General features: G+C 41.9%; 2 protein-coding genes across 2 annotated transcripts; both read left to right on the plus strand.

Moving 5' to 3' along the window:
* The first annotated feature begins 291 nt into the window (after positions 1-291).
* Positions 292-7070, plus strand: uqcrc1 (ubiquinol-cytochrome c reductase core protein 1). Its single transcript, XM_020087123.2, has 14 exons — positions 292-398; positions 1102-1286; positions 2327-2467; positions 2596-2682; positions 3733-3862; positions 3979-4177; positions 4414-4493; positions 4582-4697; positions 5009-5152; positions 5752-5912; positions 5993-6078; positions 6165-6253; positions 6368-6443; positions 6538-7070. Exons 2-14 carry the CDS (start codon positions 1224-1226, stop codon positions 6600-6602), a joined length of 1437 nt encoding a protein of 478 aa, XP_019942682.1. The 5' UTR covers positions 292-398; positions 1102-1223; the 3' UTR covers positions 6603-7070.
* A 2949-nt stretch (positions 7071-10019) lies between these two features.
* On the plus strand, positions 10020-11244 carry LOC109629108 (urocortin-3-like). Its single transcript, XM_020086582.2, has 2 exons — positions 10020-10160; positions 10735-11244. Exon 2 carries the CDS (start codon positions 10743-10745, stop codon positions 11106-11108), a length of 366 nt encoding a protein of 121 aa, XP_019942141.1. The 5' UTR covers positions 10020-10160; positions 10735-10742; the 3' UTR covers positions 11109-11244.
* The last annotated feature ends 1381 nt before the right edge of the window (positions 11245-12625 follow it).

Here is a 12625-nt window from a genome sequence, read left to right on the forward strand (position 1 = left end):
GACATATACAGCAGACAGACAGAGACTTTAAAGACAGTTTTACTGTTTTACAGATTAGACAAGTGTGTCTGTGCACGTGCCTGTGTGAGGGACAAACCTGAGCTGAAGCCAGACTGTCTCCTGCACTTGACCCACTTTATAGTCCACTGCCCTTGAGACTGATGGAGGCTGGTCACCAAGATGTATGACACCTGCAGCTGAGAGTCTTAATCACTGTATATGAACGGATTATTTGTGGAACATTGACTGCTGCTGGTGACACCCGGTCACTGATGGCTGCAGCATACCATGTCCAGACAGTATATGACAATCCTAATGTCTGTTGTTGCAGAAGCATCTTTCCAGTGATAAGAAGGTCCTGCAGTTCAACCAGCATGAAGACAAAAGCCTGAAAACAAGTAGGTTCATAACTGTACATCCTGCAAAAGGACAACTAACTTGCTGAATGAAATAGTTCATTCATTGGGTTTAGAAAAAGGTTCCTTCTGGGGTTTAAAAGGTCTTAAATGTAATCTTCTGAATTTTATGCAAAATACTTAAATATGTTAGAATATTTTGAACTAGGTTGGATTGCTGTAATACAACTACAAAGAAAGCCAACATAGAACTGATAACTGAATCTACAAACGAGCTGTGGTTACCTAGAGTCTCCGTCTGTGTTTTAAGATAACATAGCATATCCACAGTTATTCTTTACTAGTTTACTTTACCTTATCTTCAATTATAGGAAAGTGTAAGTGATTCTGGGACGCTGATATTCTTTCATATCTGTCAAACTTGACATAGATCTTCAATTTCCTTCATTTTGGTTTTAAAGAGTCTTAATTTTTACTTTCTGAAACCTGCAGGAACCTTGATAGAGCTATGTTAACAACATAATGAATGATAAATATCATGCATGATTAATGAGCTTTACAAAAAACTGAAAGAAGAATCTACATGTCGGATTTTAATTTACTGTTCATGTAAAACAATTAAATCTCCCAAAAGAGAAAATCACAATAAGCAGTTTTATTATGTAAATAAGAAATGTCAGAGTCACAATGTAGTTTTTTTATTGCAGTTATTTTGTCATTTGACTCAACAAAAAATAAACTCTAGTGCTCAACGTCAACACCGCATATTGAACAGCTGGTGGCGGTAGTGTGCACCTGCAGAGGTGGGGCACACTTTCACGGGACTGAGAAGAAGAGTCACTCTGCCTCCTGTAACCGTTCCGAAAAATGGCGTCGTCCCTGTGCCAAGTCGGCAGCACCGTGGGTCGAGCCCTCGCCAAGGCGCGCAGTGTGAGTACTGAATCAAAGTAGAACCAGAAGATGAATTTAGAATATGACTTGTGTGTGTGTACTGCTCTTGTTTCGGCTCCGCTGTTGTTAACCGGCTAACCCAGTTGTTTAGCAGCACAGACGCGGATAGGTGCTAGCTAACCGGTTAGCATTAGTTAGCTACTAGTGTACGCAAGGTCACCTGGTGTAGGAGCCAGAACCTGTTGTTACAACCACTTCATAGGTTACATGTACTTTGTATTTGTGTTGTTAATATCAGCGTGACGTTGTTTCACTCGCATCGGTTCGTTCACAAGGTCAGCAGCTGTCAGCTTTGTCACTTGCCCTCATTTGCCCCCCACACCGCCGCTAAGCTTCCGGGCTAACAGCGTTAGCACGGTGACTTTGGAAAGAGATAATGATACTGGTCGATCTTTGATTGTTGAAGTACTTGTGTAATAATAACATGAAAGCTGTGACACTGAACATGCACTGTGAAGAAATCCCTTTAATATGCTGTAACAGCGGATCAATGTCTGTTACAGCATATTGCAGGGATTTTCTATTGATCGACCATCATTTAAAAAGTGTTGCAGTCAATTTAATCATAGACATAGAACTAATTTATTATCTGCGAGAATAAAGAATCAAAAGGCTCCATAATGACACTCTGATCTCAGAGTGCAATTTAATGATAAAATGGGCACAATTTCACCTAACTATGTGTGTGTGTGTGTGTGTGTGTGTGTCAGCTATATATGGTGTCAGTCTCAAGTTAGGATGCAATCCTGTGCCAAACATTTCTTCTCCTGATTTGAATGTGAATGGACAAACGAGAGTTTAACGCTTGATACAGCAAAACATAAGTTTCCCATTACAGCTTGTTATCAATGGTTCATGTGAGAAAACTGTGAATCTGCACTCTTATTAATGAGCACAATAACATCTTAAGCTTTTAGATTGTGTAGTACAATATATAAGTAATTGATTCTACTGGGAGTTTTATTTGAACAGGAATTTTAAATGACTATGGTTGCTTCTCTGCATCCCTACCCTTTCAGCCCATATTGCTGTCTCTCAGGCGTGGCCAGGCCTCGGTCAGCTACGCTCAGAGCCTGGTGGGAGCCCCTGAAACCCACCTCACTGCTCTCGACAATGGTTTGAGGATCGCGTCTGAGGAGACTGGACATGCCACATGCACTGTAAGATCACAACACAACAGGGTCTATTCACAACCATTTAATGGGCGGTTATAACACTTTGTTAACTCACTATTTCACTGTCTTGCCCAGTGGGAGCTGAAGATGAACATGTCTCTTCTCTGTCACAGGTTGGTCTATGGATCAGCACTGGCAGTCGCTATGAGAACGAGAAGAACAATGGAGCAAGCTTCTTTCTGGAGCACATGGCTTTCAAGGTGGATATTAGTAGACTTTCTTCACCCATAGACAACATTGCAACAAAATATGAATGTTAAATTTGCCTCAACAGGTATTCTTTTTGTGATCAGGGGACTTTTACAGGCAATGCTGGCGACTTAGTGTCTTTGTCAGCAGATTTAGACAGGCCTCTGACACAGGAGTTGTTCACTGGACCTCAGGATGCTCTGACTATGTACAACTATGAATGAACTACATGACGATGCCTAATCGAACACACACACACACACACAGTCACAGCCTGGACTCATCTCACATTCATCATCAATTACTCTTAAATATGAACTACATCCTGCTGAAAAGCAAGACAAGACTAATTCAAATGGAATGAATCTAAATGTGTTCACGTCGGTACTAAAAATATATCTACTTACTGCTCTTCTAACATTAGCTTCTCTCTGCAGAAGAGAGGTCGGGCTGTCCTCAGACAAACACTTATACTTTGTATCCAGTTGACTGCACAGCAGCTGGTATACTGTGGATGAGGGAGCGTCTAACTTTTTATTCAAGAGATAATTTCACAAGTAAATAATACCAAAAGCTCATCACAGCCATTGACTTTACCTAACGTGTGGTGATTTTGTTTACAAGATCAGGAGTTTAGCATTGCAGAGCAGCAGCTTTGAAACATTGGAATTTGTAGTCGTAATATCACACTCGTTCCAATGTCTTACAACAACCAGAGAAACATGTCCACGAGAACAGCTTAATCGACAATTTGTCTGAACTAAAATACTGTATATTTGAGCACAGAGAGTAGGAAAGAAGCAAAGAGATAAAGAGCTGAAACTGTCTGACACCTGGCAAAATGAAACTGATGTGATGACGTCATGGATATGTTAGTTATTCCTTCAAAAGATTTATCAATACATAAATCAACGTTTTGATCAGGTCTAGAGCTTCTTTCTACTGAAAGTGTAGTTTACAGCAGTTCCACAACAGTTTAACTACATCCTAGGTTTTGACCTTGGGGTTGTTGACAGTGTACATGTTAAGCAAATGGTCCTCTTTCTCCCCCCTCTCCCCAGGGAACAAAGAACTACCCTCAGACAGCCCTGGAGCAGCAGGTGGAGTCAATGGGTGGTCACCTGAGTGCATACACATCTCGGGAGCACACTGCATACTACATGAAGACCCTGTCCAAAGACCTGCCCAAAGGTGACAGGACCTGTTTACAACTCAGTTTTAAAGTCATCCTTATAAAATTCAAGCACTTCTTGTTTAGAAGAAGAAGACATTAAGAACAACAAAACATTTTTCCTCTTGTTTTCCAGCTGTGGAGTTGTTGTCAGAGGTGGTGCAGGGCTGCTCGCTGAATGAGGCAGAGATAGAGCAGCAGAGGAGCGTGGTGCTGCGTGAGCTTGAGGAAGTTGAGGGCAATGTGCAGGAAGTCTGTCTGGACATGCTTCATGCCACAGCCTTCCAGGGCACTCCTCTGGGACACACCGTGCTGGGACCTTCAGACAATGCCAGGCAGGAACAACTCCATTACAACCTGTATATTTTACCATTAGTCACCATCTCAGGGCAACTCTGAACTGATTCCCTCAGAAGCTCCTTTGTCTGTTAAAACAGAGCAGTGTAATGTTGGCAATAATAGGTTCGGGAGTAGTACAGCAACAACAGCAATGCTGTTTTCACTTTATTCCATGAAATATTTTATTCTAACCTTTGTGTAAATTTGTAACGATTTTATTTAATTCTTCCAGGACTCTGACCCGCCAGGACCTAGTGAGTTACATCAACAGTCACTACAAGGCTCCTCGCATGGTGCTGGCTGCTGCTGGAGGTAACAGGGTCCTCCTGACACTGTCTGGAGATACTCTGGTCACCTGCGATCCAATGAATGACTTGGCGTTCCTCCGATTCCTTTGCAGGTGTGAACCATGATGAGCTGGTCAGTTTGGCTAAGTCTCACTTCAGCGGAGTGTCCTTTGAGTATGAGGATGACGCCATCCCTGTGTTGTCGCCCTGCAGATTTACAGGCAGTGAGGTGAGATGTGTTCATTGTTTTATTTTATTCATTATACGTGTCAGCTTTGTTACACGGTGTCTTATCCTAGTGTTGTCTCCACTATTATAATTCCAAATTATTTTAATATATCAATGCAAGCTCAACAAAAGAGACCCTGCATCACTAACTGAATGTAGCACATACAGATTTTATTTTAACCATTCTAACTTACAATTGAAAGTTATGTGTTAGTCGTTACTTGTTATGATTTTCCATCAAAAATAGAGCATGGGTAGTGTTCGTCAATTTACTGGCTTGATCATTTGTGTTCCTCTCCCAACTCTTCTCAGATCCGTGTGCGTGACGATGCTCTGCCTCTGGCACATGTTGCCATCGCTGTGGAGGGAGCCAGTGCTGCCAGCCCAGACATCGTGCCTCTCATGGTGGCCAACTCTGTCATCGGCAGCTATGACCTCACCTATGGTGGTGGAAAGGTTGGTGTAAAATCTTCTTTGTAAAGGCTTGTTACTTTATGCAGCTCAGAAAAAGAAAACAGTGATGAAATCAGTAACAAATATACCTCCTGAACGGAATTCATCCTCTTGGTTCAGCAGTGTCCCCTCTAAGCTTTGCCCACTCGAGGTTGTTAGTGTCTTGAGTGGCCATGATAGAGGGGTAGATCACAGATCTCTCTAAAAACCTGGGTCAGGGGTCTCACCCCTGCCTCTGGACCTGTCGGGAGGAACAAGACCTAGAAACATGGCAAAAAACTAGTTTAATGATGGAGCACTGATCCTTGGGTAAAATAGTTCTACATGTTGTTTAGTGTGTTTCAGATATGAAATGCATTTTATATACAACAATTTTGTATGTGGAATGTACGCTACTACCCTAGGTTGAAATATAGAGATGAGGACTTTAACAGACAAGGAAGATGGAACACAAAACTTAATGTTTTTTCAAAGTCATAAACATCCTACATTTAAAGCATTTCAGCTTCAGTGTTTCTGACCTTTTACAGGACTGTGTTGTGGTATAATCTCACTTTAAGAACAATAGAATATAAGCATCTATTCATCTCTCTCACGTGCAGCATCTGAGCAGCCGTCTGGCTCGCCTGGCAGTGGAGGATAAGATCTGTCACAGCTTCCAGGCCTTTCACTCCTCCTACAGCGACACCGGCCTGCTGGGCATTCACTTTGTCACTGATAGACACAACATCGAGGACATGATGCACTGGTCCCAGAACGCCTGGTCAGTAATGGACCGACACAAACACTCAGAACACCATAACTGTAGTTTGTCTTATTTCCTCCTTACTCTGCTCCGTGCAGGATGAACCTGTGCACCACGGTGACAGAAAGTGATGTAGCCAGAGGCAAGAACGCTCTGAAGGCCAGCCTGGTTGGACAGCTCAATGGTGCGTAATGCATCTGTCTTACATTTACACAAACACAAATAAAAACTCATTGGAATCACAAATCAACATATATGTTTGTCTTTTAGGAACAACACCAATTTGTGATGACATTGGCAGACACATCCTGAACTACGGCCGGCGTATTCCTCTGGCTGAGTGGGACGCTCGTATTGATGTGAGTTTATACTCTGAAGTAGATGCTACAACAGTTGTTCTGTCACTTAAAGCAGAAAGCTATTTTTTGTCCATCTCTAAAATATTTATTATGACCTTCTCCCCATCTCTTCAGGCCGTGACCCCCATGATGGTTCGTGAAATCTGCTCTAAATACCTGTACGACAAGTGTCCTGCTGTGGCAGCTGTCGGTGGGTTCCCTTGTGTGTTTGTTCTTTTTACAGTAGAATTAGACGCCGGTCTCTGATGATTTTCTATAATCTGCTACTCTTGTCTCTTTTCCAGGCCCTGTCGAGCAGCTACCTGACTACAACAGAATGCGCAGTGCCATGTACTGGCTCAGGTTTTAAGATGTGTTGTCTTGTTGCTCCTTGTGTCCCATGTTTGAAACCCCTCCTCCTCCCAAACCTCATCTTGCTTTCGTCCCATCATCGCTGCGAGAGTGAACACCTGAGAATGGTCCACACGCTGCTCGGCAGCACAGGCAGCCACCCATCCTCTCTCTCCCCGCCTTCCTTATTATCCTGCCCATTGAGCACTCGTAGTCAGCCATGAGGATGGCAGCCTGCTTGCACACCATACACATTGGTTACCTCTTGATTTTACAGCACAGGTACTCGTCACCTGCTTCTGACTTGCAGAGTGGAGGGGGAAGAGGGTGGACATGAATATGAAATATAATCTACTGGACACAGTACAGGTGGTAATACATACAGCTTGGAGTATATTTATAATTTCTGTAAAATTAGTTTCTGTCCTCTATTGTACATAACAGAAGCCCTCATTCCAACAAAAATAAAATACTGTAAAAAAACTGATCTAGTGTATGTTGTCTCATTAATATGTACAGTGGCATGTGGTGTAATGCCTTTTTAAATAATCCACAAAACCTATATGTCAAATTTATAAACTTTCACTGCAATGTTGTTTTGTATTCATCCATCCATTATCTCGTGGCAGCCAGTGTAGGGATTTAAGAGCAGAGGTAATGACACTCTTGAAATACTTATACTTCAACTATATATCTAACATCTGGATGAATTTTTGAAAAAAAAATGTAAAAGATCACATGCATGTGCCAGTCCTGATCCTGAGGGCTAGTTCAGGGAGGAATGGAGGAGGTGACTTGGAGGAGTAGCTGGACACAAACAAACCGCTGCACTGATTCAGATTTCATTACTTTGATGCATAGTCAGTTAAACTCATAAATACAATAATAATGATTATAATTACAATAATTATATAAACATCTTTGCAGGCTCCTACATGTTTCTTCCTGTATCACATGTTCCTGTGGTCAGTCTCAATATATTTAGTGTTCAAATCTCATCAATGTTTCGGTGCAGTTATCGGTCGTGGGTAAATTGTGTTGTTTGTTTTTCACCTGCACTGGAAGTCTCCTGTGGATTTTCTGTTTTCTTAGAATGGTGTTTTTTTTCTGTATATTCAGAATGTACATGTAAAAAACACAGTTGGGTTGATGTGACTGACTGAAGTACTTCATGATACATGAAGTTTACTGTATACAGAGTTTACATCATCAGTTGGCTTAAGTGATCAAATCCGGACCTGTTGTGATATGCTGAATCATAGAGATGACATCATCTCACACTGATGTGCAGTCCTGCGTCACGCCGTTACTGCGGCGGTAGCGCTACAGGTACGACCCAGGACATCTCTTGTTTGCTGCTGGATGACATCTGTGTGACCCGTGTTTGTTTATCTGAGGGTAACTGAGATGGCTCGTAATCCTGAGGGCCCCCGAGGGCCCAGCTATCGTAATCAGGCTGCACTCATAATATTCATATCATTACTCAGATGAAGATAAATCCCATGATGGGCTGGACTGGAGGTGATTCAGGGAACGAGCTAGGCCTTGTCTCGATGAGTGTCCCTCCTGAGCCTGACAGCCTCTTCCTCCTTGTTGCTCTCCAGAGGGCTTTCTCTCAGTCTGTCCTCCCAACACTGCCTGCCTCTCCCCCTCTGTTCTGTAAATAGAACATCATAAAATATGTCCCTTTAAGTGGCAACAGTCCACAGTGTCCACAGTTTGTATTCAACATGTCATACATTGCAAGGAGAGGAGAGGAATGTACATAGCTGTGATGGCTGTCGTGCACAAGATCAGATGTGAGAAGTTGACTTCATTAAAAAGTGATTATACTGATTATTACATGTTCAATCAAACCGATCATTTCAACATCCAAGGGAACAATTTTGTCTTGCTTTTATTCTGCGTGATTATTAGGATTCTCTTGCGTCTGAGATTTTTAATTAATGACGCCACAGTTAGTGGCCACTGCTCCAAAATAAATGCACTCTGTAGTGAATCACTGTCACAGTGTGATGTTGTGTAGAACTGCTTTTTCTAAAGTTTGTGATGTAGGCTGCTTGTTTTAGGTCCTGATGTTTTGCCTGAGGGCTGATGACTTAATGATAAATGTTCTGTTTTTTTGTGAGCATGCAGTCTCAGTAAAGGAAACTGTGTATGCATGAAATATTAAAGTAGCTCTGCAGTATCCCATCAGCACCCAGTCTCATTAAAGTTGTGATACAGTAAAAGTAACCCACACCATGACTCTCTGTCTGTAGTGTTTCATCTGCACTGATGATGACAATGATTTTTTTCTTTCAGCAAGCTGTGTGTTTGTTCATGGATACTGATGAAGAAAAGCAGCGGAAGTCAGGTGCTCACAGAAATTGTCCAGTGACTGCATCCCTCTGTGTCTTTGCAGCTGTGACTCACTGTCCTGTAACTGCACCATAAGCTGACCGTTATATTACCTATCAGTCATCCTGTTAACTGTATGGAGCTTATGTGCTCCTCTTTCTCATCCAGAGCAAACCAATGTGCACATTCACACAAAGTGAAATCTTACAGAACTCAGTTAGAAACCACACACACACTGGATACAGTGTAATGAGATATCTGTCTCACCATAGAGATATAGTGACACATAAAGACACGAGGTTATTTTGAATGTGCTGTATAAACTAAAAAGAGAAGAAATCTAAAACATTTGATCTCAAAATAAAAACATGCACTGACCGAAAGATACAATACAGTATACACACATAGGCACTTCAAGGAAATCACGTAGAGACTAAAACTAGAAGATAGAGAACCTAGAGTTCAGGATTTTTGATTTGTTAAAGAATAATTTGTCCAAAACTTCACATAGTTGGCCTACTAGCCTAAGATCTAAGATACTGGGACATTGTGATAATATACACAGCCACGGCTTCAGAGCCTGACACAACAGCACTGGTTTTAAACTGCTCTGAACGTCTCAATAACCTCAATAATAACCAAACTACTTTAAAAATGAAGACAAACTCTATGATTTATGACTTGACTATAGTTACTGCTAATCCTAACACCCTGTCTGTGTGACTGACAACACATGAAGTCATCACCAGGATGTTTGATGAGCATCAGAGGCACATTGTATTTCAGTGTTTGCTGGTACTTAACTTCTGACTGAGGTGGTGGGTTACACTTGTACTTTGAGAGCACCCTGAGGCAAATATCCAATTCATTACAGGCAAACTAATGTGATTGTCATTGTGTTATTTATAGAAAGAGAAAGACGCAATAAGTGTGCAGGAAATGAGATGAAATGAGGGGAGGGCGATGGGGTGCAGAGATGTAACAGATAAAGAACAGAGAGTGGAAGGGGCAGTGTCATAACGAAGGCTCATGTGGGTGAAGACAAAGTCGTGGACGAGCAGCCAGGAGTCCAGTTCAACATCTGACAGCGTGCTGCACGGGTCATCTCTCCAGTAGCTCAAGAGGGAGAAGAGACAGAAGATCCAGCATCAGGACATCTGAGGGTCAAAGACAAGAGATCATCAGCAGAGCCCTGCTTCAGTCCAGAGGAGGGACAAGTACCAACGTTTCACACTGAGTGAGTATAGACTGGGATTATGGCATTTGACTGACAGAGGTTCAGCTGCACATCAATCAGAAAACAATGAGATATGACAGAGTCAGATGATTTATATGACAAATGGCTGGAAATGATGAGTTTATATGTTTTCTTCTTGACATTTAAAAGTTATATAAATGTTTTGGTGCTTAACCAAACTTAATATACAATAAACCAGCCGCTCAACAGTGGATACGTTTATCTCTGTTACAGGTCGAAGTGAGTGAAGTGTAAATGTTGGTTGGATATTACTGATGGATGCCATTATTTCACTTTTATATTATTTTACTCTGGTGTTGCATCCCACTGTGCACAAATCCAATCTTTAAAACCTGGTAGATTCTCACCTCCTTCCTCATTTATGGCTAAAGTGTGTTTTTGATGTGAAGTCAACAATGAAAGATCATTTCCAATAGTTTTTTTTTGTCAGATTATTTTGAATGAGGACATTCCTGATGCATGCCATCTCTGAGTGAGTCTTCCCAGTGCCATGCTTGTGTAACTGTGAGTTAACTGCATGGTCGACGTGTTCTCCTTCTCTCCCTGCACACAGCTCTGACCATGAGGAGCGTGCGTGTGTGTCTGTGCCTGGCACTGCTGCTGCCGTGGTGCGTCCAGAGTCAGAGTCCCTCCAAACTGGATGAAGACACGCAGAGGGACGTGCTGGCCGTCGACATCCTCAACCGCAGCGGGGTGCTGAAGTCGCTGCTGCGGTCAGAGCATCACATGGTGCTGAGGCGAGCACGAGCCCCGCGCCCGGCCTCCCAGGTGCCCAAGAGAGCCCAGCAGGGGTCCCGCTTCGCCCTGTCTCTCGACGTCCCCACCAGCATCCTCAGCGTCCTCATAGACCTGGCCAAGAACCAGGACATGAGGACCAAGGCTGCGGCCAATGCAGAACTCATGGCACGAATAGGCAAGAGGAAATGAAGAGCCCCTGCATGGGAGAGGTCTTGATGGAGAAATTCTCACCTTGCAGCACGTAGAGGCTCAGACACCTGCTTAGAAACAGAGTTAGTTCAGGTGAAAACAAGCATCATGGTCAGTATCTGTCCTTTAGAGCTTAGATCTGCTTACTTTTATACTCGTATTCAATTCTTTACTATATCAGCTCATTATAAAACACTCCATGGACTGACTCTGGAAGTAATAATAACTAGAAAGCAGGATGTAAAACAAAGTCACACAAGAGGACTCTGCAAACAGTGTCACACAATACAACATAAAGCTGGTCTTTTGTCTCAGATGACTCAGCCGTGGGTCACACAGTGTGATCAGCTTCTCAAATCTGCTTCTTGTGTTTGCATGTGTACAAAGAAAAGGTTGTTCAATTAAATCCAATGTGATGATCAGTATTTTTCTTCTCAAGTCTAAATTCATTTCACCGTGCACGCTTAGTATAATTACAAGCATCAGCAAGCCGTAAAAGCACAAATGAATGGGTCCGAGCCAAATGAGCCTGCGTCAGCCACCGTGGGGTCTGATGTGTGATAATGGGACAATGAGCAACACAGGATATTGACCTCTGAGGGAGCAACAGACCCTTTTCTATAAACCTTTGTTCACGTAGCACTTGATAAATTTGGCAAACAAGTTGCAGCCATTTTAGGTCTGATGCGTTATCTGCTAGTATCTGTGGCATGATTCATCTGCGCTCCTGCAGCGAGCATGAATGTGCAGCAGCAAATAAACTGCTCATCTGATTTACATTGGAGTGTGTTCTGTCTTACACTGCATGACCTCCACGTAATCCATGCATCGCTCAAAGCTATCGTGGCTCACATGAGTCAAATGTGTCCAAATGAAGATAATAAGAAAACCTAGAGGATACTAATAGTATTATGATTAGAAGACAATATATAATTCAATAAGAACACTAAAAAATGATCCAGCAAATATTCAGTTTCACTGTCGCCCCAGCTAACATTGAGGAACTTGTTTACACGGTTATGAGAATAATGTTTTATTATATTATTCTACTTAAGGAAGCCTAAAAGGGTTTTCTCAGGCCTCTGACGCAGTTTCTGTAATGAGTATATTCCCTGAGAGGCCACAATCTTTATTTAGTCTTCTCAGTTGTGAGTTCCGCACATATTTTTTACTAAACACAAAACAAATTAGTTGAAGTGTTACCTCTTTGACAATAATAATATTTATATCAAAATACTTCTGACAAGTTTAGACAGTTTAACACATTAATGCAACAGCAGAAATGTGCTTTCATGTCCAAGAGCCTGTTTGTTTCAGAAGCAATACGACAATTTAAAAACTCTCCAGTACAAATTTAAGTCCTGCATTCAAAATCCTACTTACACAGTAATTATGAAATTAGTTAACATTTTTACTTACTTTTTTACTTAATTTAAGTATAAAAAATAAAAGTGTGTGTTCTGTGACTGATTTTTATATTATATAATATATGATATTACATTTATGTCTATTAAATT

Source organism: Paralichthys olivaceus, chromosome 2 (genome assembly GCF_024713975.1).
Source record: "Paralichthys olivaceus isolate ysfri-2021 chromosome 2, ASM2471397v2, whole genome shotgun sequence".
Lineage (NCBI taxonomy): Eukaryota > Metazoa > Chordata > Actinopteri > Pleuronectiformes > Paralichthyidae > Paralichthys > Paralichthys olivaceus.

Excerpts from the sequence above, each read along its gene's own strand:
- uqcrc1 (XM_020087123.2), top strand. The coding sequence starts at position 1,224 with ATGGCGTCGTCCCTGTGCCAAGTCGGCAGCACCGTGGGTCGAGCCCTC. Across the intron at positions 4,494-4,581 it reads GGTGCTGGCTGCTGCTGGAG|GTGTGAACCATGATGAGCTG; the intron begins GTAACAGGGTCC and ends ATTCCTTTGCAG. Across the intron at positions 6,254-6,367 it reads AGTGGGACGCTCGTATTGAT|GCCGTGACCCCCATGATGGT; the intron begins GTGAGTTTATAC and ends CCATCTCTTCAG.
- LOC109629108 (XM_020086582.2), top strand. The coding sequence starts at position 10,743 with ATGAGGAGCGTGCGTGTGTGTCTGTGCCTGGCACTGCTGCTGCCGTGG.